This window comes from Lepisosteus oculatus, chromosome 11, assembly GCF_040954835.1.
Source record: "Lepisosteus oculatus isolate fLepOcu1 chromosome 11, fLepOcu1.hap2, whole genome shotgun sequence".
In the NCBI taxonomy this organism is placed as follows: Eukaryota; Metazoa; Chordata; class Actinopteri; order Semionotiformes; family Lepisosteidae; genus Lepisosteus; species Lepisosteus oculatus.
The window spans coordinates 1,952,095-1,979,413 of record NC_090706.1 but is presented as its reverse complement, the minus strand read 5'-3'; the positions used below and the strand labels follow the sequence as shown (position 1 = coordinate 1,979,413).

The window sequence follows — 27,319 nt, the reverse complement described above, 5'->3', positions numbered from 1 at the left end:
CCTCCTGCTATTCCTGACTCAGCATCAGGAGACCGACGCCCGGAAGCTCGCCTAGCAGTGGGTCCAGGAGAGACCCGACGGCATGTGCTCCATCGCGGCATCCTGACCGTCTGAGACCGGGGCTCAGAGCGCCTGGCCTCGTTACTGTTTTTATCCTCCTGGTTCCCTGTCCCTGTTCCTGTCCTGGATCCCGTTCTGGACTTGTCCGCCGGCCCCACGCCCCCTGAGCACCAGATCACAGCCGCCACGCCCCCCTGTCTGTCTTCCCATCCTGCTTCTGCTGTGTTTCCATAGAAGTCTTTTTCCAGTCACTTCTGGATTATATCATCTGCATAGTGTCCAAAATACGCACTACTCGGGAGTCAGGACCAAAATGCAACCATTCATCTTGAATACAATTTATGATAAAAATAGTGTGATGTGCATTTGTGTTTGTTTAGTGAGCAAGTATTTATTTCAGTGCTTTGTGAGTTTCTTATTTTTTAAAATCTTGGACATTGTTACATGCTGTTGAATTCAGGATAAACTATACATACAGTACCACTCATGGAGCTCAGTCGCTGAAAACTGCCTCTTGATGAAGTGAAAAATGTTGGAACACATGAACTTTGTCTGTAATGAGTGCCATCTATCCAACATGTACTGTATCTCTGGATTCATTTGCACAGTCAGGTTGGTATATGTTTTACATGCTAATTGGATTAATTATTATGATAGCACATTATTTGAATGTTGCTACATAGTGGATTCATAATCCCTTCATAACTGCTGTACAAGATGTTATAATCACATACACAATGCTTTACAGGGTCTGCTAATGACAGAACATGTGTATAAGAGGTGATGACATTTTAGTATTGTTTATAGTGCTTTGTACGATGCGATGCTGAAACAAATGTCATGAATTCTTTATGCGCATGTTATGTTATTAATCCATAACCCTGTAAAGCATTATGCATGTGATTATAACATTTTGAACAGCAGTTATGAAAGGATTATGAAGCCACTATGCGACAACATTCCAAAAGTTACTCTAATTGTATTAGGTTATATGCATATTTGACATACTGTTCTTGCAAAATCTACATTCTTAACTTTTAAGAACAATTATAAGTGGGGTGCTGCAAGTATGTTTTATGCAGTGTCTCGGACACAGACAAGGCTAACTCCATTAGTGCCTTTAGGAATGATATTATGTCGACGACATTTGTAAAGGAATAGAAGGTGGTTAGAAAGCCTGGTCTTGGAACAGATAGCTGTGAAGAGATGGTTTAGTGAGAGAAGGGAGCAAGTGGCCCAGGGAGGAAGAGAAGGTATGACGAAGAGATCTAGAAAAAGATTTGGAGGAAGACATAGTGGGTCGCAGCAGGTGTAGGCTGTAGTAGTTCAGGTGGGTAGCTGTGTCAGCATGTGTAGGCTGCAAAGGAACAAGTAATAGGTTTATTCTATGCTGAAAAGAAAAGAAAGAAAACACAACGTTTAGGCCGTTGAGCCTTCTTCAGGTGTTTACACCTGTTTACACCTGAAGAACACCTGAAGACACACCTGAAGAAGGCTCCACGGTCGAAACGTTGTGTTTTCTTTCTTTGTTCCTCTGCAGCCTACGCATGCTGACACAGCTACCCACCTGAACTAACTCCATTAGTGATTACTTAATAAGTTAGACCAGAGAAATGCCAATATTGCAATTAAATTTGAATAATCTAAACATGTGAGTGTAGATTTGAGTTTTTTTATGACTAATCAAAGTTATTGATTAGTCGATTACTGAAGCACCTGCTGCACTAGGGTTCAGTATTTTCTCTTGGCTGTTGTTAGAGATGAGGATTCTCTTAAGCAGCAGGCAAAGTCTTTGGGAAAGTCCTGACTTTGGTAAAATTATTGCAATAGCAAACTCAGGTTAATCCCTCTTTCTCGAGGGCTTCATCGTGGACAAGATAGGATTAGGCTGTGTAAGACAGTAATTTCCCTGATTCAGATCCCAGGCCTTGTACTTCTCCACACTGCCAATGAAACCAAGCAATTTGAGCACAGCTTGGCAGTTCATCATCTCGGTGTTTCATTTACCATCTTTGATCCCAGATCGATGAATCTCTCATTACAGAACCTCTGCATTATCTTTCCGCTAGAACAAACAAAAATAACTGAGTTATTGCAGAATTCCAGAAGGAAGGTGAATGCGGCACTCGGGTCCTCAGGTGGGGCAGATTGAATAACGGATATGGAAGACATTCAGATCATGACGGAGTATTAAATGATTGTCCCCTGCTATTTTGATTCAAATGAGCATTTTGAAAGTGTTTAGCAATGCGCTGATTATACAAACTGTTTTTTTTAAATGCAAAAAGCAATTGTTGGAGAACAAGCTGCAGAACGTTATCGGTACAGTTGAGAAAAAAGACAGTCCAGTTATTTTTGCAGGTGCTTCAGTTTGGAGAAGTGGTTTTTGTTTAGCTAGTTAGTGATGATTCAGTCAAATGATAGAAGTAGGTCAGAAAAGCCAAGTTTTTTTCTGAAATTCTCTCCAGGTACAGCAAAAGGCAATTGTTTTATGTCCTTAAGAAAACATTTCTGTCATTGTAATTATCTTCTGTTTTTCTAATTTCATTTGGATATTTTTAACGTGTGTTCTAAAATCAATATTGGTCATCCAGTAGTTTAGACACTGCTTGAATTACCATTTCTGCTCCACGTAGTCCTCCTGGATACTCATACTGCTGTTTCGTCATTCAGATTCTCTGAATCTCATAAGCTTATCAAGTAGAAAAAAGCAGTTAAAAAAGACTTAAAATTAGGTGAGACCTCTGCCTTTAGTTCATTGCTTCTGGCTGGGAGTGCACTGCAGTAATCAATGCCCATCTATGGGGATTTGCAGTAGGATCTAAATCGAAACCCACACATGAAATGCATTTACTGTATTTCACCTGCTCTACATCCAAATTCGTTGTGTGTCTGCACAGCAAACTAGTCGCCATCTGAATTAGCATGGTGCCCCTAGAGTAAGGATAAACCTGAATTAGTCCTTCTGAAACTACTTATGTGAATTATTGACAATTCCTTTTAACCAAAGCAGTTTTATTTTAGAAACTTTCATCATATCGCAAGAACGTAAATGTTTTTTAGGCCATATGCAGTTTGACTTGATGGGCACGGTTACTTTGCTTTTACTTTGTTTTTGCTGCCCACCAGGAAGTCCATGTGAAGTTAAAGATAGCATTGTGATTATTGTTGTGTATTTGTTGAACCTCGTGTGCTTCAGAAAGGTCTAATAATGTACTGTAGATAAAATACAAACAAAGTGCCGGGATGTGATTTTTAAATATTCAAGCTTTATGAAGTACTGTAGATACTGTACATATTTCAGGGCATTTATTGAAGGTGAAGCTGTTGCACATTGTTTACTTTATTCTGTAATTGTGGAGTACAGCAATACTGTTTAATCAAAGTAAAGCATGAGCATCTGGGCATCATGTGAAACATTGTTACCGGAAATCAGACCAGATAAGTCATTTGGATCAGTCTGATGAATGTCAGATTCAGAATACAGTGTAGACACATTTCCTACTGCACTTGTGGCCTAATGTAATATTGGATGTTAAGCAAGGATAAGCCTAGACGTTACTGTGATGAGACACCTCTAAGGAAAGCCTGGATCCTGTTCTAAGCAGTCTTGGTGGACCTGTAGTTGGTGGCCATGTCTGAACTAGAGTTTCCAAACTCATGTCCCTGTAACCATGGACACTGTACTGTACGAGTTGCCGTCCTTTCCCTTGAGATATTAAATCGGGAGTTTGCTAACCTGGGTGTCCTGGTTAAATTCTGCTTTGGGCTTTTGCAATCTGACCTTTGTAAAGATCCATCTTAATGCAGTATCTCACTTCCCTTCCTGATATACTGAGCAGTAGGGAATTAAATCTCACATTACCCAGTTGGATGCTGTACTTCAGTGGTGGATGAAACGGTTTGCGTACTACAGTATATGTGCAGCATTTGGGGATCCTTTGGGATGAGAAACTCCATATAAATGCAAGGAACTATTAAATATAATATAAATATTAACTATTCTTATTATTATTTTATGTGCAACCTCTGGCAGGCATGCAAAAGAAAAGCTCAATTAACATTTTGAAGTATCTTGTGTTATGCCTTCCACATTTTGCTTGGGGTTATATAAATGATGTACATTATACATCAGAAGCTTTTATTTCCATTTTCTTTTTTGTAACTGATTACGATGATGTGGAACTGATTATGGTTATAGTGTTGTGTAAGGATATTGCCAATGAGAATTAGTCATGACCCTAATTCGTGAGTTTTGGGGTTCCCACATACCACTGTACCCCAACTTAGTCTTTTTAATACTTTGGAATGAATATGGCAAGACGTCAGTTCCTTTAAACAAAATTATTAATATTCTGAAAGTCTTGCCTGGTGATTTAACTGAACCTGGGGACAGGAAGGAGAGAAAAGTTGCTTCTATTATGAAAGTGATGCAGAATTAACTATTTGATATATATTTTTGATACAAAAAGCAAGACAGTACCTGCAAAGCTACTTTAATTATTACTATAATAATCATTACAATACCTCATGAAGTATATACAGTATATTTTTACCTTTTGTTACATTTAGAACATTTCCATATTCTGAGTATACTGTAATTGGTCCTGATTCTGTTCTTTAAGTCTCTCCAACCTTACTGGTTTAGTTTAGTACACTTGATGTAACAATTTAAGAGAAGAAAAGGTTAGATCATTCCAAGTGATATTCCAGTTCTCATCCGAAAGCGGCTCTTTAATTTCAAATTCTGATTTTCACAGCCTGCCGTGTCGTGATGTGTTAAGGTGATGCATGGTTTTGGCTACAAAAAAACTTACTTTCAGGTTAGTGGTGATTACAAATCAGGATGTTAAAAAAATATTTCCAGATCAGGAGAAGAGTTATCCCCCTGTTGCTGTTTAGTTGTGATTTCTGATCCCATGTGTACAACACCGGGCAATGCTTGCCATGAAAGGCCCCTCTCGATGAAAGGACTGACTGATGTTTTTCTCCATCTTTCTTTTGTTGTTCTAGCTCAGAACTGCAGTCACACGCTACATGGTCCCAATGGAACGATAGAAAGCCCAGGATTTCCTTACGGCTACCCCAATTATGCCAACTGCACGTGGATTGTGGTCACACAGGACCACAACAGAATACAGCTGGTGTTCCAGTCCTTGGCTTTGGAAGAGGACTTTGACATTCTCTCTGTGTATGATGGCCAGCCCCATCAGAGCAACTTAAGGACAAGGTAACACACTCCCCTATCCATGTCTATCTTTTTTAAATCCAAAGATGTTTCACTACATAAAATGTAGAGGCAGATCTGAACCTTACAAGGCTTGCGATGATGTTGCTAAGCAGTTTAGAAGCTGCAAAAATGACTGGCCTTGCTCATCAGCATGTCTTTACTGCAGCTCAATCAAACTTTTTTATCTTGTGTTTCTGTTTTTTTTATTTTAAGTGTTCGTTGTCATTTTAGATCACCAGATCTTTTTGGAAGCTTCATGTTGAGATCTGCATAATGAATAATACAGTGTATCCTCACTCAAGATTTGTATTTTAAATGACAGATTGCCCTGTATGATTTAGGTTCTGACTGCTGGATTTAGAAGAGTAGAGTATAGTATCTTTAAATGTACTAAGAAAATGAAATTATAACGGCAGTAATGAAAAAATGGTGATGGAGGAGAAGCAGACAAAATCCATTTAGATTTCAGTTTTAAAAAATGCTTTGTAGAATAATGCCAAGGACTGAAAACAAGTTCCTTCAGGGTTCTTGCACAGTTTTGTTTGCTTGCTTTTACAAACAGCACAGGGGAGTGTTGATGGGCTATGGGATTGCTAATACAGGCATCTGGATGTGTTTCCTCTTGTTGGGATTGTTGCTGTGGCATTTGTGAAGGGATGCTGGTATTTCCTTCATGTAAAAACAATCTCAGGAGGCTTTACTACTTGAAAGCACATTGATGTTGTTGAGAAACATACCACTGCTAGAGTCCTGCAATGAACTCTTGTTCACCTTTCTCATTCCTTTCAGCTCACATAGGGCTAAAATCGATAGACAACAGCCTCATATGAATGACTTTATATTCTCCTTCTGCACTTAAGGCAAACATAAGACTACTGCATTTTGACCTCATGCTTCCATAATGTCTACATCAGAACTCTCTGGTGGTGTGATGTGAGGGCTTGCACATGTATTATAATGTAATAAGTGGGCAGCATGGTGACATGAAAATAATGAAGACAATTTTTTGGATCTAGAGCTTGATTTCCTGTCTTCTGTGTGGATATTACATGTGCGTCTGGTGTCAGTATGTTTTCTCCCACTTCCAAAAGACACTCTGGCTAGGTTCGTTGGTGTCCTTGTGTTTGAACTGTGTGTCCTGTGATAGGCTTGTGCTCCATCCAGAGTGTAGTCTGGCCCTCCACTCTGTGATTCTAGGTTACTGAGGTGGATAACGGATGAAAAAATGTCTATTTCCAAGTCCACGGTCTAAGGCATCTGAAAACAAATTTTATTAATTTCTTTTAGTTTGCCTACTTTAGTGACAGTCTACTGCAATGGGAGTTTTTTTTTTCTGAATGTCGCTAATGCTGTCGCCTGGATCATGAGCATTTCTGTCTCCATCTGTTATCCTTTCTTATTTCTTTCTTAAGGCTTCATCCTTACATGGTATCCAGCACTTAGCGTCCACAGATAGATAGAAAATAGATGATTCATTAAACCCATTTACCAACAGATTAACTAATGAGGAAATGATGCAGAAAAAGACGATCTGACAACTGTAGATGGTCTTATACAGCTGAAGTCTCAGAACACAGTTTTATTTTATTTGTGAAAAAGCTTTGAAACTTTGGAAGAGGGATTCTAAAGACACTGGTAATATGTCCTATACTGACATTAATTGTATTTAAAGAGCGACAGATATTGTACACATATCGTCCCTTGAACACAAAGCACTTATTTTCTGATAACTGAAGATGTGTCCGAAACTGATTTCTCTTGATGAGACAAATAAGACTAAGAAACTTTTCTTTTCACATAGAAATAAGCATGTGTGCAGTAATCTTTCCAATTCCTCACGTAAGATGCTCAAAAATTTTACAAAATGCAAATAAAATTGTGATACAATTGCTAATTGGAATGGAATATAGGAGGTAGTATAGTCAGACGGGTCCGTCCTTGCAAGAAAAAAAAACATTAATTTGCTTGAGTGTTTCCTAATCCCTCCTGAATTATTTCAGAGATACAAAACATTGTTTCAGTGCTTACAGGAGCAGCACAGCAAGGCACATGAAGAATCGGGACCCGCTGAAGATAATTCCCAGGAATACAGTAAAAAACAAAAATGCAAGCAACAGTAAATGAGAACACAAAGTCACGTTATTTTAATAATTCTACCAGATATGAAAGATTTTAGTGAACTTTTTCCAATGAACAGATACGTCCGTTGCAACTGATACTGGCACTGTGCAGGAGGAAGAAAAGCCACTTTCTGTATTTATCATTTATGATTAATGGATATAAATATAATCTTTTAGCTTTGATTTGCACACTGTACATTTTTATTTAGATATTAAATTGTAAAGTAAAATATTACCTTATCTTCCAGTAATACACTACCATGCAAAATATTACTGCTGTTACACTGTAATTTTAGGCCCATAGATTCTGCTTATAAACCTGAGCCTTTAGCTTTTTTCTTCCCCTCTGAGTTGCACTGATGCAGCAGCTTGTTCTTTTTGCCCCTTTCTGCAACGGGAGGGCTGGTGACCCTCCTGCAGGTGAAGCCAAAGAAGGAATCTTTTCATAGTTACCGTGTGCCAAGGTAGCAGAGTGGGATCCCCCGAATGAGTGCTTGGGCACCAGATCGCCCGCGCCCGCGCCCGTCTGCCTCGGAGACTGAGCTCCCGGGTGGCTGTGGGTCCCTCGCTGTGCCTGTTCGTCTTTCAGTGTCGAGTCGCACCTCAGCTCCCCCTCCTTGTCCTCCTGGTGGCTTGCATCACAGGCCGTTCTCTCACCTGCGGCGGTGCACCAGCCTCTCCTGCGGCTTTCTCCCCGACTCCGGCCCATTAATCATGTGATCGCCGCACCCAAGGACGCGTGGCTGTGCCATTTATCAGTGCTCAAGACAGCCAGCCAGTGGAGGTTCGCTTCGGGGAGCCGTCTGTCGAGCTGACAGAGTCGTTCTCTCTTCTGCATTGGGAAACGCTTTATGAAATAGCATCCGTAGAAACTGTCCGGAATTTACCACCTGTCCGAATTTACTGCACCCAGTAAACCACCGCGGCTTCTTGTTGCTGGTTTTGTGAAGTGCTGCTGCTGGTGCATTAGTTCTAATAGTAGCAGTGGCAGTAGCAGCAATATCCACATTAGAACTGTTGAGACAGAAGCGACTCAAGTTGGACTACAGTAACTATAGCAAATGCTCTAAATTTTACAATTATTTGTTGTTGTTTTTTCCTGTTTCCTTGTGTTCCTGGCCACTGTTCCAGTTCCAAGTCCACAATTTGAACTACAATGCGGTGACAATACATTTATGCTCTGTCTTGTGACATACTGTAATTCCTGGTTTCTTCTCAACGTCGTTTGTTTTCTAATTAGGCTCCATGTTCCCAGAGTTCTCTATAAATAAATTAAAACCTGTGTTTCCATACATATTTCTTATTAATATTTGAAATCAGCCCTCATATTCCATATGGTCAACAATATTGGTTCTGGGAACACAAAAACATTTATATTGTATTGTTTTTTTAAAACTGTGAACGCAATATCCTCAAAACCACCTCACGTTTTAAACAGGAGGAGCTCAAAAACATGTTATGAGGCTGTTCATTGCCTGCTCCTCCCTACATGCCTTAATTCCACTGAGGCTGCCTGAAGATAGATCTAACTATCTCTGTCCTTCTTAATGTGCTGAGGTGTCTGCAGGGAGAATGAAGAGACAGTGAAAAGGCTGCAGAACATGTTGACTCCATTGTGGACTGATCCCTTATCTCCTGCTAATCTCCAGTAAACAAGTCACAACTGTGTTGGTGGGTGTTGGGGGCTGGGGGAGGATTTGATAAATTGGTCTCAGCACTATGCCTAAGAAGAACTGACACCACCCATGAAGCACTTTCTGGCCCAAGGCTCCCTAATTATCTCCTTATCTGTGCCTCCAATTCTCTCATTATTACTGTACAACTAGGCTCATGCGAGAGCATGGAAGCTTTCGGCCCAGGCGTGGGACGGGGAAGGAGGAGGATCACCGGAGTTTACTCCCCGGGGTCGAGGAAACCTGGGGAAGTGAAATGTGCTTCTCTGACAAGCGGAGGGAAGAGGGAGAGGAAGTCAACAGTCTGCAGGTTCAGTCGGCAGCACCCCCAGCCTCTTTAGCTTCACGCTTCGCTGTCGACAGGCTTCACACACTATTAACGATAGCAAATGAACAAAATAAATGAAAAGCAGCCAAACTAACAGGCGTCGACGGCACAAGGCGTTTATCTGCAAAACACCTGAGTGGCTAATATGTTCCGGTCCGCTGTTCAGCTTGCAAGGCTCTGTAAACACCACGGCTGCTGCTCACTTTTGACTACGGGGCATGAAAGAGTATTTTCAGAGGTGGATCTTGAAAGACACCATGGAAATGTCAAGGAATTCTCCCTGTATACTGGGGCACGGTGTGTTCTGAATAGTGTCGACTTTTGCCGGTACATTACTATTGGTTTAGTTCTAAAAGAAAGAAAAGTGTTAAGTCATGTACCCGAGAATCCTGTGCAATTGCATACAGGTTATTATTGGCACAAGCAGTTGAAGTCTCCAGATATATTGTGCCTTGCGTTTCTGTGACAGGTAGTAACTCATTACTGAAACCTTTTGTGGCCTCCAAAATTTGGGAACATTACTCTTGTATTTTTTCCCCCTTTGCAAGGCTGCAAATGTTAGAACAGAATTGATTTTTGTGCCGTCTGAACTGAACTATAATCTCATGAATCTCATTTTGTGGATTAGAGGAGTGTTGTAATTCTCTTGAGAGAATGCCATTGGGGTCTAATATTTGTCTCTTTTGCAAGTTTTAGCATGATTTAACTAACTTCACAGATTATCCAGGAGTTCAATAAAAAATGAATAAACTTTTGAGGACTTTGGGATCAAACTGGTTTCTTTTCTAATGCACTGAAATGGGAAAATGTTGGCTGTCTCATCGTAACTTGCGTGTTTGACAGGTCACAGAGTCTCAGCGGATGGTTTTCAACAGAACCGATTTGTGTCACTTTAAAGAGTCTTTTAAAGTGCTTGTGGAAATCAGAGGAAATGGCAATAATGGGGCGATCATAGTGACAGGCTAATCGGAATGACAGGATATTAAAAAAGCAAAGGGAAAACTGTCAGCTGTCACCCAGAAATCAGATGCAATCTTGTCCTCACAGGTGTTTTGCTGAGACTTTTTTTTTGCTGCCTCTTGAGACAGGCTCTGCTTTCTGCATTTTTTTTTGTTTCTCAAGATACAAGTCCCTTTTTCCATTTACTGTCATTCCGAAGGATTAATGCAGCATTTGGTATTTCAAATAGCAGACGCTGAATTTGAAATTTGGACTAAGAGCTTGATATCTGCAGGATGTCCACTGTGCGCCTCAGTGTAGTAAACACGCTAGTGGCCGTGTCCAATGAGAAGCCTTTATTTGTCTCAGTCTTGGGAAGTCACAGGTGTTCATGAAAGCCAGATGAGGGTTTTCCAATCTTGCTTCTCAAGAGTCATTAAAGGTTTTTGAAGCCTCTGTTAATCACTTTACTTAAGTTAAAACTTATATAAGCCGTATAGGGTTACCGACAGCTACAGTATATTAATTATAAATAGTAATCACCCCTTTTGCTTAATAGCATTAATATGCTAGACCTTTAATCTGGTTACCACCCCCTGGAATGAAGACTATAAAATATGGGTGCAGTTATTGTTCCCATGCCCAGGTCTCCATTTCTCCTGATTTACATCACTTTCTTGGATATTGTGTATGGAACCCCCTTAAACTCAACCCCACCTCAGAAACACTCCATTCTTTCTAGGAGTAAAAAGGGTTTATCCGAGCTAACATTTCAAGATCACTGGCCCTTTAAACTGCTGGTGTCCTAAAAGGACCTAATAACCCTAATGGAGTGGAACTGGACACTCCAGATGCTGACCAATAGATGAGAGCTTTTATTTCGCAACACCAGAGTGCTCCTTGACTCCATGGAGTCTCTGCTTCCTGTTTTTCAGACCTAAGATATTTTCCAATGACTCTGAAATCCTGTACAAGAAGAAGCACATTTTCTTAGCTGATACTTAGTGCTGTTTTTACTGTTATTTGTAATGGTGGCAAAGATGAACCACTGCTGGGAGTATGAAGGCACTCTCTCTAATTGCACATATTTATTTCTTTAACCTGAACTAGAGCTCCAGAGATATATAGCTTATCTTTGCAGCTGCTCCAGATAGACCATTTTATTAGGCTGATGAGGGATTGTATGGACTACTACTGTTTCATTAAATTAAATTCACCACTGTTATCTATTATACATTTGCCTGGTCTAAAGAGACTTTGGCAGTGCTGTGATCACTGAGGCACCAAGGAATTGACACTTGGGTTTGTTTTTGTAGAATCCATTTCTTTACTTTTATAAATAAATCAAAATATCCTAAGAAATAAAATCATTCAGTTTGTATTCAAGTCAGTGGTGACTGTATTCCAAGTAACTGTTTTAGTGTTTCATATGCTCTGATCATTTGCTACCCATTATTTAAGCATTAGAGAGATTTCTATTTCAAAAGTAAGCTTTCATGGTACTGTTACCATTAACTAACTAGTTGTGAAAGTGGCAGTAAATTCAGACAAGGATCACCATCCTGTTGAATATACTGTCCTCTCCCAAAATTAATAGATTTAAATTTAGGAAGAAGTCATAGAAAGATCTTACTCTTTATCACAGAGAACTGAATGACACTTTCTTTTACTTTTATACTACGATTCATCTACAAAGAATGCAAATTGCCACACAAGCCTCTTAAAGACAAAAATTGAAAAACAGGAATCGGAAAACATTTAATTCCTCTTTTCCTGTCCTAGTACAAAGGACATTTTTGAGACGTTTATATTAAAGTACCTGTGCTGAGACAGTGCACTGACCCAGATTTGCAATCTTACTGCATCATACTCTGAAATAAACAGATTACGTAAAAAGCACACTATCATGTTTTTGAAATCCAGTTTAGGTTTTTTTGTCCACTGCACACTTCGTCTGGAACACACTGACGACATTCAAGGCACAACACGGTTCCTTCATGCAGGGCTGGTCGAGTTGCCCTTCACTCCAGTCCCACAGATTACAGTGTATTGCTTTGAGATGAGAATAAAAATAGGATTTTGTTTTCCACTGTGACAGGGGTGGAAACAAGAATCTCTTTGCAGACCACTTTCTTCCATTTCTCATTTACAAATTTGATGTGTTTTGTGTAAATTAAATCAGATGTTAAGTTAAAATATTAGGGGAATAAAGCCTACATATGGTATGCATATATATTTTAATACCACAGACATACAGCCATTTACCACTATTTTCCCTTGTGTGTTATCTGCACTATTTGTACAAAAGCTTGCTGGTTAGAAACCATGAAATAAAGAATATCAAACTGTGATGTAAAACATGTTCTTACCTCATCCCTAGCTAGAGTAATATGAATGCTTGTAATACAGCCTCAGAAAAGCATGGGGCTTCAGGTGCATTCTGTGATGGAAATCAAGTAAATCCTCCATATCATTCATAAGAGAGTTGAATATCAGTAAATTGTTCTTTTTTCCTTCTCTTTTCACACCACTGCTCTGCAACCAGCCAGGACAAGGAATGATTAATGCTGTGGGGGGCAGCGCACATGAAGTCTTCTGTGTGAAGATCTCCATCAAACTGAATCTGAGCCACAGTTACAGTTATGACACATCTTTATTCTTCATTTAAAAATTAATGGAGACAGCAGACCTATTGCCAGAGTTTCTCAATCTGGATACCAGGCTTCATCTCTCTGGAATGCAGGACAGGGAAATTATTCATTTATAAATCTCCTAAATAGATTTTTTTTTTTCGTCAGAGTGTCCTCTGATTTTTCACAACCACATCCAGGATGTATTGGCCTAAATTAGGTGAAATATACATATAAAGTGTGGCCCTTGCTGTTATTGTATGCCCTCAATAATAAAGCTGCTTTAAAGTGGTTAGGATACCAGACACGATGGGATTCAAGGTTACTGCAATATGTCCAGCTCTACAAATAGTTCCAATTGTAAATTGGATAGTTTACAATTGGGTAAAATTATCAGCTAAAAAATCTCTATGTGTTTTGTCAGGCTCCCCCAGTCCTGCTTCTTGCTTTGCCCCACAGTATTTCACTATGTGTGGCCATGTATTTGCTTGACATGTCCTTCACTGTGCTTTGCTTTTGCTCTGGTTACCCCACAGTAAATGGAGTTTTAAATAGACGTCTGGGAGGAGGCCAAACCCTGATCTCGCTCACTTCCTACCTCCTGCCTATAAACACCCTGACCGCAGAGTGCCCACTCCCACATCTTCTCTTGCACCCAATCCTCCACCCCAGCCTCACCCTTCAGTACCTTTCTGCTTCATTGCATGAGAAATGAAGGGAGAGGGGTACGGTACATGAGATCTGACCTTACTGTCTGTGTGCCTTTTATTTTTGCCAGGCAAATAACACCACTTAACTGATCAGTGTAGTGCCTGTACTCCACATCAAATGGAGTTTATAACTTAAAGGGTGTGAGGGATGACAGCAGCCAAGTTCACTCTTCCCTCAGCTGCCCTGACTCATTCCTGACGTCCTTTCCTGAAGTTAAACAATATATAAATACTATACGTAAGCCCTTTTTCTGTGTGTTCTGCCTCCACCCCATCGCTCCCCTGGTTAGGCAGCTTCTTCATCCTTCTACAAGTGAGTTTAGCCGAATCGTACTGTGCTAGAGCATTCAATTAACATCTTTAATATGTCGGGATTCTGGTTATTGTTAATCCTTGTGAATCAGGGTTTGGCTGAACTACTGGAAGGTCTGTAAGTGAAGGAGCACCAGGGTAGAGGCAACTGCATCTGAGCTCATATCACGTGCAGCCGGAGTGCAGCTCTCCTCACACCTCGGCTGCTTTGTCTCAGCAGCTCCCTGAATCCCGGTGGCTTTTGCTGAGCCAGGGTTGAGCAGAATTTGTTTAACTGAGGCTGGGAAAAACCAACCTGAGAGAACAGTGCCCTGACCGCCCAAAGGGACATAACTCATGGGCTCATATTCTGCCTCGACGTTATTGATCGCAGTGGTACACACACTTCATGCAGGGAGTGTAATTAAGCGTTGTGTCACAGAGGGGCAGGCGGAAGCCAGCTGTGTTCCTCTCTCCTCAGCAGTGGTTGGTTCCCCTTCTCCAGAGACCATGAATCTTTGTTCCTGTTACTTAAGATAATTACAAGATGGGGTTTGAAAATGTAAAAGGGCTTGGGGAGAGGAAATCCATAGACTGAGGGTTGACCCAGGTCTACTTATACATCATCTGTTGTCCCTCAGAACCCTTTTCTGATGTATTTATTCCCCTGTCCAGTGGTTTATGTAGCTCTGGTGCCTTAAATGCTTCCTGCATTGGCACAGCGATAAAAGAGGAAGGCAAAAAAGAAAAATGATTGTTTTCTGATTCCACTTTTGCTAAAACCCAGCAGAGAGGCTCTAAAGGGGTGAGAGCTTTTGTCAGAGGAAATTAAAAGTGATGAAGGGAGAAGGAAAAAAGCTACTTTCAAGAGTATTGAACACCAGAGCAGTTTAGAATCAGCTGAGGTTTAATGATATGAAGATGCTTGTTGGATTCTAATCCAGGCAAATATGCTTGCAGGTTTTGAAAATGATCAAATAATGCTAATTACATTGCTAATTATTGCTGTTTTTGTTATTCAGAACTATCAAAATAAATCCTTTGTCAATATAGAATTAAGAACATTGACAGATTAAAAAGATGGATATTAAACATGAATAAATATAAAATGTGATGATGTGCATTAATTTGCTATTAAAAAAAGTACCAGTACAGCAATTCTCATTATTTCATCATTTCATGCCCCAGTACTTTTGGTAATACAGTGTAAATGATGCGTTCAGATTGACCCGGTCTCTTATATTGCTTGCATTTTCAAAAATCTCGCGATGTCACGTCACACCAAAGACATCACTGCTCTAGAATCAGTCCAAAGAAGTGGGGCCAGATCCAGTCCCAATTAAAAAAAAAACATCCTGCAATGATGGTCTGGGAACACTGGATCTATACTGTCTTGATCTGCGAATTCTACAAGAGACTTCGATTGAGTTTTCAAAATCCTCTGAGGCATTGACAAAGTCGGCCCAGTGGGCTTTTTCAGCAGAAACATGCAACAGAAATCTCAGGTGGCATGAAGGGGGCGTGAATTCAAAATTGATAACAGGGAGGCATTTTCTTACAGTGAGGGTGAGTCTGGAATAGGCTAACCAGCCATGTTGTTGAACCTAGTTGCCTTGTTAATGAAAAGGGTGGACTGACTGGCCTTATTAAACTTTGTAACACTGATGGTACAGTTTTTCAGAAATGTACTATACAACTTAAAACAGCCTGATCTTCACCTAATCTTTGTGACTTCACTGTTTCAGTTTCTTTTGTAACATTTATCCAACTAAAGCAACATATTCCATTAAATTCTAAAACACTTTTACTATGATACAAATACTACCATTTACACAAGAGCTATAAGTATCCAGCCAAGTAACTGATGCCATACTTGAAGAAACAGCTGCATGGGATTTTCAGATTTATTAGCTATCAAACAAGCAGGCTTGAATTGGGCACAATGCGTACATGTCATTTTATACTTACTGTACTAACAGTTCTTTTGCCCATATTTAGGGTGACCATGTAATTGAAGTAGCCTGATGTTGGTCAGAGAACTGGAATAACCTTTATACACTTTTACCATTGTGTTTCAGAATTAATTAATTGCCTCCTGGAGTGTTCTGAACATCTCTAAAATTGAACAGGAAACATTGATTTAGCCTTTTCTTTTTCCCTTGTAATTGTGAGCTTGTTAAATATAAATAGGTAGGTAGGATAGATAAAAATATATATATAGGATAGATATAAATATGATAGAAAGTAATGAAATATACTCTCAGATAGATAAGAAGGTTGGATAATGAGCCATTATAAAGCTAAGGTGCGGTTTTTAAGCATTTCATGAATGTAGGTAGAGGTTTTCATGCAGCGCATTAAGATAGTACCGTTACCCTGTCTGTCTGGTGCATTTCTGATGGGCACCAGCCATTGACATGCATTGGGTTTCTATGAGCTGTACCCTACTGATTGTTTTGTTCAAGCTAATGGAATTACTTATCTATTTTGAGAACAAGCAGGTTCAAAAACAAATACTGATTAGATGGATATACAGGGAGATGAAGAGGGATCTGCAAGTACTGGGGAAAAAGGATAATATTCTTGAACAGGGACGACATGACCTAGAGTGTTAATGTGGAGTCCCTGTTCAAAAAGGAATAAGGAGTGAAAGCATATAGAGAGATACTGTATAAGAGAGAAAGAAAGACAATGACATTTCCCATCTTAGCTGTGATGGCATTATGATGGAAATCAATTTTCTGGAGAAGATAGAGGAAAAAGGCAAATTGTTTAGCAAGCTGATTCATGATTTGAGCCAAGACAGAATTTATGGGGTGTTAAAACAGCTTAATTAGTGGGCAGTCGAGCGAACCCAAAAAGGTTATTATAAAGCACAGCAAACTAAAGGGCTGACACGACGAGATCTGGGGGATGACGAATACATCTTCCCCCTGTGCGCCGAAGGCCAGGAGGAAGGAGCTCAATTAACTCTCGTAATTAAATTCATTGTCGTGTTATGGCTCTGGAATATGGTATCAATATCAGATGCCTGTGAGTGATGGCTGTGGGCCTGTGATCCAAGGGTCAATCACTGTTTGATGAAGATGGAGAAGAGACGCACATGTCTCTTGGAAGCTTTTCTCACTCCTAATGCTTTACATTTCCTTCCGCACATTTTCTATTTTCCCAGTGTAGTTTAATTTGCTAGTTAATTAGTTATTTTTTTATCTTAAAGCTATGAACAGGTACTATATGTTTTTTTTTACTCATGCTTTGATACAAGCTCAGCAATTTGTTTTGATTGTGAATAAGCCACTGTACCCTGTTGACGGATCCTTCTTTAAATCTCTAATTTCATGAAACCTCAGAAGAGAGAAAAGTATTTTAAGTTAATCTCTAGGAGGCTGAAGGCCCCGGATTTCTCAATGAAACTGGCGACTGTGGATTCAACATCTTTTTGTGCAGTTTGGGGCAAGAGGATTAAACTTTAATTCAAGACCTCAGCCCCCAAAACAGTTGGTAATTGCAAAACCCGTACTCGATCAAAGACAATTTTCCACTGACAGTTGTGTGAAGGTCAAAAGTTTGATTAAATGTTTAAAAACAAACTGTGATAAATAATTCTGCATACCTGGCTTGAGCTGTGAAGTGGGAACACATTATTACAGATGCATCCACTCCTCAGTTCCCACTTGTGTTAGAACCATGAAGTCGATTATACAGAGCAAGACTGAAGACACTTACCCGTGTCAAAGGTTAAATCCACCTTTCCCTACACCACTCCCTGTTTGTCTATTAGTGCCAAAGCAAGTGCAGCTGCAGGAGAAGCAAATTACTGCAGACTTAACCCCCGCCTCCTGAGGCTGAGCTTCTGTAATAACCACAGAAACGTGATTGTAATTCCATGGGTCAACACGTCTCTCTGCCCTTGTAATATAATCAAATGTGGCCCTAAACCCTGATTCACAGTCTGTGAGGACAAGGGGAAAAATAATTCTTAAGCAAATCAGCCAACCAGACTTTAATTTCCGATAAGCCAATCTCTTATCTAGGGAAGATGAGTTGATATAAGAGAAAGTGAAAAAGAAGGTCTTATTTCAGGATGTTGAGTTTCAGCAAGGGTGCTTTTTTTTTATGAAGTTTAAAATAGGACAAACACAAACATGTATACATATATATATACGTCCACCATCCATTATTATTAGAAATTATTCATGATATTCTATAATTAGAATATAGGCTGCCCAGGTGAGGGTGGTGGTCATTCATAGCCCACTGTGGACACAAGGCAAGACTAAGAACACATGACTGCTCTCCACACAGAAGTAGATCAGAGTCAACAAAAACTAAATATTCATTACAGTCAGCACTACCCAAGTTTCTTTTAAGAGGGGCAATGAAGAAATCATCTTCCTTTCATTTGTACTTTGTCACCGTAGGAGGATGTCAAATTAGATAGATTTTACTTCACACTCTGCTAAGAAGAAGAAAAGAAACAAAACAAAACTGATTCATCCTTTTAATTGTTGTGAAGCATTTTGGAGGAATTTAAGTTACACTTCACATGCAATAACACTTTAATTTGACTGGGATGATGCATCATTTTATTTTTTGGAAACGCAGTTATCTAATCAGAGCAACATCTTTAAACTGTTTGCTCCAAAATGGAGTAGAAAAGTGGAATGGTTGATTTTTCTCTCAGCCTCTTGAGCCTCAGCCAGATCAACCAGCATAGAACAGAACTGCCATGCAGCAGTAAAAACTTATAAATTAACCAACACAAAATGATCAGATAACGTCTAATTTTAAATATTTATCTGAGTCAGTGCTAGTATCATTTGTTTCTGCCTATGCTTTTTGCTTTATGCTTTGTTGTATTATCAATCAAGTGCTCATGAGGAATTAAAGAGTTGCATTCTACAGTATGTCTTGCTGGGCTTGCCTGGAATGCATCCCAGAGGGGGTCGGAAAGATGTGTTTAAATTGAGCATGTGGTTTAAGGAAGAATGGGTTCTACTTCCCAATGCTCCTGACTCCAATGCCCCAGGTCCTTGGTGGCTCTGTCTTCAGTATTTCACTTTAGCTCTTAGGTTCATCCAGGCTTTACTGTGGTCTGCATGCACTGTGAATGCCACACAATGCTTGAACTTCTGTTACGACTCTCAACAGCCCAGTGCTTTACAGAGCAGGACAGAAGTCTGACCGCCAGCAAGACTTGTTTTCATCTGATCAGCAGCATTGCCTATCTTTAGTGGATGGCACAAAGCACATCTTAGTGTCATCTACACTATATCAAACCCACTCATCCTTCCATTTTCAAACCGCTTCTTCCAATTGAGGGTTGCAGGGAGTCAGAGCCTATCCCAGAAAGCATGGGGCAAAAGACACCCTGGACGGGACACCAACCCATCGTATATATCACATCCATTCCTCATAATTCTTCAGCCACTCATTGACAGTGTTTCATTTCATGTGATGTGAAAGTGGAACTGAATCCAGACTCCTTGCTTCCTTGCTGCTTAGTATGTTTTCATTTCTGTGATTTGAGCATGGGATGGACATCAGCGGATGGGGTCTTGTCACATTACTTTCCAATCCCAGAGAACTTGCTGTGCGGACCTGTGTTTTAAATAAGTCACCAAACTCATTTAACGTGAGCACTGAGTATTGCAATGCAATACTTCACAAAATAATTCCATGAAAACAAGTGGAACCAAAACATCTTGAATTTAATTTTAATTGTTATGATTAATTTCTTGTTTCATGCCTTTTGAAGTTAACGATATTTTTAATAATGCCACTTGTCTTCTCCTAATTACTCTCATGCTACCAGACCTGCTCCTTTCAAACTGCCAGTGCTCAATCAGCGCTTGACTGGGTGCGATCTTTGGAAAGGATCCGAACAGTTGGTGTTGGCAAAGAGCAAAGCAATCCAAATTCAGTCAGCTGGCATCAAAAATTAGTCATTTTAAAAAGTGGGCATAGCTTTTTCAAAGATGCCAAGGATAAAAATGACTGCTTAAAACCTGTAAGTGTTCCCAAATTACAGGGTTAGATGATTGCCACTCTCAGGATGTGTGCTGGTTTACATAATGATCTGTGGAGGTTGCACAGCTTTTCTGCATCTTATCCAACTGCAGTGATATTCCAAGGCTTTGGAATTGTTTGCTGGGGAATTTGATCAATCCTTTCCTATTTAATTATATTTGGAAAACAGAATAAAAGATAAAAAATAAACTGGAACAAAATCTAAAAAAGGAAGATTACAAGAAAGCAAAAAGGATGGACAAGAAGTTCTGAACTTCTGAAGAAGAAAGTTCCTGACTAAACTTTGATGATCTAAAAAACAGTTAGAGGACTACAGAAGGGACTAGATGGATCTAATGGCTTTCTCTCATTTGGATCTTTTCTTATATTCTTATGTTTTATGGTTTTTATGAGAAAGACTAGATGAGTTCCTGGGATCAATTAGGTTCATTTAGCAATCAAACAAGTTAGATGGGCTGAATCATTAGCTCTTGTTTAGAACCTTTCTTATGTTCTCAGGTATATATGTAATAACCTGGCTGATGTGGTGCATCAGCGCATGTGGCCACAGTTGTACATGCTGTCACGTTCACCACCATTCTCTTGCCATGGGCATAATGGAGCCAAGAGAATCATGCAAACAAGAGGCTAAGGAGATGCTTGTCAGTATTTCAAGTGTGCTATGAGATATACCGATCAATACATGTTGGTAAAAAAAAACATAATAAGTGATTCTTAAAGCAGCAGCCGGGGAAAAAGCAATTATAAATGAAAAGGGCTTGCTGTGACTAAGGCATTTCAAGTCAGTATCCATCACATGGCTTTGGGCTACCAGCCCAGATATGCATTCATGTCAGCTTGGGATGAAAGGAGGGGTGACTAGGATGTGTAGCCATCAGACTCCAAGGGCCTTGATGAGACAGACATTTCAGCCAAGATGTGTCCTGATGGCAACCTCTGATGACTCATCTAACATGGGAGGTGCAGAACAGGCCGGTGGGGGGAAGCATGTCACACCAGCAGAGATCTCTTCAGAAGGCAAGTGGGTGAGGTGGTTGATGGAGTAGGAGGAGCAGGGTAGAATAGAGCTGGGATCAGCTGAGCCCAGAGGAAGACTTTGCTGGCTATGGTGAATAACACTGGTCCACCTCTGTTCATCTTTGATTTTCTTTACTATTGTTCTGCTCATTTATCTGGGTTTTTTTCTGTAATGGTATGGTTTTTCTATAAGGATAAAGCTCCTTCAGCACATTCAGCAAGAAAGATGAAAAAATGAGTGGGAAAATGGGAAAAAAACAGCATCATTCAGTTTTAAAATTTGAAAAGTAGATGGCCTGTTACTTTGGAAACAATTTTCTTGCTGCCAGTGCACAGTCTTTATCACTGGAGGCAGGAAAATTAAAAAGATACATTCTAATGTAAAGTTGATTATGAAAAGTTAATGGGGTGTATTATTATTATTGATACAGAGGAATATTAGTTACATGTACAGTAAATACACTGTGTGTGAGAAACAGAAACAGACACCCACTAGGCATTTGAACTGCATGGGGGTCATGTTGCAAATTCCAGAGACAAATGATTTTGCTTGCAAAGACTCCTGTTCTGAGATATGGAACAGCTTTAAATGTATGTTCATTATTGTAGTGATTTTTGAGACAGCAGTGTTTATGTGTGAAGCCACTGGTAAGGTATTTGTCCTGGAGCTGAGATTTCCTATTGTTCTTGTTTTATTTTTTGCCCTTTTCGAGCTGTAGTTCCTGCTGAGTTAAAAGCTTCGCTGCTAGACCTTGTTTCGCATCATGTGCATGAGCCCGCTCCCTACGGACTGAGAGTGTGGTCAGCTTGTGGAGGGTTATTTTTCATGGGATGACAGTTCATTTAATCACATTTTATTATGAAGCAGCTCTGGAGTAACAGTAAATCAGTGTCCGCCAGGCTCTCAGTGTTTATGAAACCGTTTGATCAGGAGATTTTCAGTCTAACCCCTCCCCTCCCAATCTCAACATCGCACATTCACCTGGATTTTGTGGGAAGAGAGGAGGGCAGGAGCCTCTCTCAGCTGCAAATCATCTTATTTAAAGCACTGCGTCATAAGATCATCCGCACTAAGTGTTCATGTAAGTGTTCATGTAAATGCACCTCCATAACTAACACACTGAGCAGCGTGTCTAATTGAACAGTTTGCTATTCATATACAAATACCAGCAGTAGTAGGAACAGTAAACATACAGTGTAGCGATAATAATAACTGGGGAAATGTTAGAAATTAGTAGTTGCTGGAGTAATGGAAACAATAGTGATAGATGCAGTACAGAGCTATAATGTTTTAAAATGGTCAATGTGTGACTTGGATGAGTCCAATGTCCTCTTGATTGTTATTTAAAGATACCTGCATAAAAAATAGAACAGTCAGAAATGACAGAAAGCCATTTGGCCCATCTAGCTTGTATGGTAGCTAACTGGTGCAAGGAGCTTGTCTAGCTATTTTTTTTTAAAATAACCAGGGTATCAGCTGCACCATAATGTCTGGGTAGTTTATTCCAGTCTCCCACAACCCTCTGCATGAAGAAGTGCCCCCTGTCCCTGTTGGAGGGTCTCACCCAGCTGTATCTTCAAAGAAGCCAAGGTATCAGCTTCAACATCATGGCTGGATAGCTTGTCCTGGACTCCACACTGCAGAGCATCTCAGCTCATTAGGAAAATAAATGAGTAAACGAGCAAGTTGAATGTTTTAATTTAATCAGAGCTATTGGAGAGAAGCTCCTGTCTTCTGTGTCATAAAGTTTAGGTTGAGTTCTTCAAGGCAATCTGCTCCTGTCAGGCCGAGAGAGCTCCTTCCTCCCTTTGCTCATCAGCTCCGACACCCAGGCTAATTATTTTTCCGTTTGTAATTGGGTTCTGTCAAATTCATCTCACTTTTCTATTAAAATTAGGGGCAGACATTTTTGGTTAGTTGTTTATTGAGGTCTTATAGCAGCTAAAACTGCTTCAGGGCAAGATTTGTGTGATTTTCTCTCCGTTCAGTGCTATCGTGTTTTGCTTTTCCGTAACACTAAATGAAAGAAAAGAATCGGATGGGGGTGGCGACTTTTTCTAGAAGAGACAGCTGTCTGTGGTGCCTCTGTAAACATCACAGTGATGTTGTTGATGAGAAATGTTCAACTCTCATCGCAATCCCATGGGGCCCTTAGGCACACAGATATGTTTTCATCTGACTTTCCTCACTGTTTCTCTCGCCCTGTCTCGACTCTCTGTTTCTCTTTGCTCCTGGTTTTCACTCTCTTTTCCTCGCTCTCTCCTCAGGCTGACGGGATTCCAGCTCCCACCTCCGATTGTCAGCTCGGGCCCCCGCCTCACACTGTGGCTCCTGTCAGATTACGCTGTCAGTGGGCAGGGCTTCAGGGCCACGTACGAAGGTAAGCTGCCGATACCCAGCTGTGGCGCACAGTCCCCTCCCACAGGAGGAAGCGTCTCGGCATGTGTACTACGTTTTTCTGATTTAAACTTTAGCATCTCGGACAGTATGGTCATGTCACAGAATGAGTGTCAGTACTTACAGTATATTGTAATGACCCAAGAGGCAGTACCAGCTGTTCAGTCCTTTGGAGTGAACAACCAATGCACTTCAAATCACAGTGTATTTGGTCCTATGTGAATTAATGTACCTGAATGGTTTGAGGAATCATGTCAGAGCAATACAATTCCACAGATTCTGTAGGTGTTTTGTTTGATGTTTGGCTTCTGAAAAAAGAAAAACATCAGTTACAAGTTGACCTAAACTTTGATCAGTCATTGGTCACTGAAGATCCTTTCTTTTCATAGCATTGCACCTCTGTTCCAGGCTTGCTGTTTGGCCCTGAACTCTGCTTTTCTTTTTGTGCTGGGGGATTGGGCCTCTTTCCTACATTTTCCCCTTTCCTTGTGAAAGGAGCCCATCACCTTGTTCTTGGAGTGCTTATCTGTCTGCATGCGCATAGAGTGTCTGTGCAGCTGAGAGGTTCTTTGTATCATCACTAAATCTTTAAATTAACACCCTGCAGGCATTTTAATAATTTTCCAAAAGGAGGAATCGGTTAAGTGTTCTTCAGTCCTCCACCTTTCCCTTTAATTTGTCTTTTAATCACAAGCCCATTTCTTAAAGCCCTCAATGAAAGGAGCCCTAATGAGCTTGTTCATTTCTGATGTTTTTTTTTTCATTTTGCCCCTTGGTAAATTAAAACACATGACAAATTATTCAAACAGAGGATGAAAGGCCTGCCAGTCAGGGGGGTCTTCTAGCAGCCCAGTCCCATCTTTTTCATTCTCATGCCTCAGGTTTGTGACTCAAAATATTCCTGCGTCATTTTATTTCCGTGCTCAGTAAGCGTTTTACGCTGTGTGGGCCTTTACAAGCATATTCCCATCTCGAAAGCGGCTCAATTACTAGATTTAGAATGCTAACCACTATCTAAAAGTTGAGGCAGAAACATTTTATTCATTAAGCATTGCAAAAACATTGTTTCGAAACAATTAAATGTATACTCTGCTATTTAAATAAATGTAAGTTGAGTGTGCAATTCATTGAGTGAGGTGTTTTTGACCTTTCCTCTGCAATTTCCTGTGTCATGCCGTCATCACACAACACGACGTTTCGTAGGATTTTCAGTCGTAGCATTCATTTACATAATCGTAAGAAAATCACAGCAAGTTGCAGCACGCGCCTGTTACCATTGGTTGTGTAATGTGACACTCCCAGCGACCCAGTCATAGCGTTCTAAACAGCCCCCATGACTCTCTGCAACCCGCTATGATAAAATCAAACTGGTCCGGTCGTACGGGTGGGCTCTTGTGTCTGCAACAGGCAACAGCCAATGAGCGCTCAGCCGGAAGTACAATGCGGCCGCAAGGAAAGAAGGAAAGCGAGTGTTTCGGACTGTGCAGATGGAGGAGAGGCTCGTCGAACTCTGGAGCCAGCACAGATGTCTGCTCGATGTTTCATGTTTCTCGTTTGTTTCCTTCGTGCGGTGCTCCACCTCTTATTCCGGCTTGCTCGATGTTGGTTGGGTGCCAAAACGAGGCGACCTCGTGGTACTTTCCCGGCGCAACACGAGATTTGAAACCGTGATGAAACGTCGTGAGGGAATCGTGTAATTAGTCACCCCCTGCTTTTCCTAGTTGTATAATTTGACACCCCCTAGGACAGAAAAGGCAGCGAGATTCAGCAACTGCAGTCGTTAAATTTGACATGCTCTCTGATTAGACGTCGTGTGGAGTCCTGTAGTGTGATGCCAGCTTTAAAAGTTGTTCCCTATGGCCTATATCACACTCCACGATGTTAGCTTTTGATTCTATGGAATTTACACCGGAAAACCCGACCAATCAGAAATGCATTGAGGTTTTCAAGGCTGGTATTATAAGACAAATTAAGCTTTAGTCACATTAAGTGTTACATATGGATCCCTTTTCCCCTAGTGGTGTATTGACCTCAAAGTGTGTATCTGGTTTGTACAACACTCTCCAACTCAAAGAACATGTACAGTACTGTAAGTGGAAAACTAAGGGGAATTTTCACTTAGGATTTTTTTGCATAACTGGCCAGACTCGTAACACAACACTATGATTTCTATGTACTGGTGGAGCTCTTAGGTTTCTTCTCATGTTGTGCTTCAAATGAAACAGTATAATGGAGCCCCTGACCTAAATCTCATCCCTAATGTGTTGTTCTCTCTAATTTCCCGACTCACATAGTACTCAGAGGAGCCCAGAGTGTTGTCATTATGTGCTCTACACATCTCCCAACCCTCAGTGCTCTGCAGCCTCCCAGCAGTGGGCATTGAATCATGTTCTGCAATTACAGATGCCTAAAAATATACTTTGTTCATGTGTTCTCTCTTGGAAATGGTCTGGTTATGGGTAGTGAAGATAAATAAATGAGAGAAAAATTCTGTTGGGTCCAAATACTGTTTTTTGTACCAGAAAGAGCAGAATGTATTACCCTGAAAACTGAAAAAGTGTTCTCATTTTGTTACACATAAAAGAAGCTGGTGGAAAACATGAAAAAATATTCTTAGCACTTCACTCTGGCGACTAGATGGTGTTCAGTATTAACTTGTCTTGGTAGCTACAGGGTAACTTGTAATTGTTTGAGCAGGAAACTTACAATAAATTGAATGCCCCCTTTCCCAGGAAGTTCTGAGTACAGTAGGTCACTAAATTGATTTTGTGAGTTCAATAAGATAGCTTTGCTTAAAAATTAGAGTTTAATAATTGTTTAGTCTATCAGTCTATGGGACAATATAGCATAGTGGCATATGATCTAGCTATCTAGCAATTACTTATAATCCTGCTCTCTCTAGATGCATTTATCTGGCTAATCTGTTGTGTTCTTTTGAGATGCAGACTGTGTTTTTTGGTGCTGCTTTTTCAAAGATGAGCTTTGTCCTTACTGCTGAGACTTTTGACCATAAGCTCAGCTTTCATTGTTGGCTGTTTAATTGAAGCGCCCCAGTGCAGGGAAATCCAATTGTGTGTCACAGCACTACTTCATTTGAACTTAGGTTGCAACATTATTGATACCATGTAATTGGGGAAGGTGAGATATTGAGTCTTTTTTTTTTTGTTTGTTGTTGAGCTTAAGTGAAAATGAATCATAGGGTCTAACAACATAAGATGCTCAGAGCTGTCTACCAGTGGCATCCTTACTGAACTAGAACATTGCTCTTCCTTTGACTCAAAACTCCTGTCTCGTAATAGGTTCTGCACTGCTAGATGACAATAGAGATAGCACTGATAGAAGAGCTGCCTTTACAAACAGCTATTATAATGCTCATCACACTGAAAATGCTCTTCAGTTTTTTCTTTAACAAGTTTACAGGGTATGCTGAGAATAAATTGAACATGAAAACACATAAAGCACTCAGTACAGGGCCAGCATCATGGATGGCTGGCGCTGCTTGTAGCAGAGATTGTGGGCGTTCCTGGCTGAGTGCCCACAGCAGAGCACTGGGGCACATTGTTGTCCTAGTGAGAGATGAAATTGTGAAAGCTTGGCGGGTATTTGATCAGGCAAACCCATCATAGGCTCATGCTGGTCTCTGCTGATGGCACCTTCTACAGATGTCGTGGATTTTTAATTTGAAGCTTATTAGTGTGGGTGCACAAAAAGTGAAATAGAATTTGAGAGAGAGGGAGATGATGTTAATGCACATCATATACTTTGAAACACATATATGAATGATTCACTAACCTCAGAGTGAAGGAAAAAAGGCACTGCTTGTATATCTGTATGACTGTGGAAAGTGCCTTGGGCATCAGCTTTGATATGTCTCAGGGTTATCAGGAACTATC

The 27,319-nt window shown here is 40.4% G+C and overlaps 1 protein-coding gene across 1 annotated transcript in view; it reads left to right on the top strand.

The window, feature by feature from the left end:
• csmd2 (CUB and Sushi multiple domains 2) overlaps positions 1-27,319 on the top strand; it is a 265,918-nt gene that overhangs the window by 23,781 nt on the left and 214,818 nt on the right. Inside the window, exons 2-3 of the mRNA XM_015348750.2 lie at positions 5,074-5,290; positions 23,297-23,409. Coding sequence (XP_015204236.2) covers positions 5,074-5,290; positions 23,297-23,409 — 330 coding nt within the window. The remainder of the gene's footprint in view (positions 1-5,073; positions 5,291-23,296; positions 23,410-27,319) is intronic.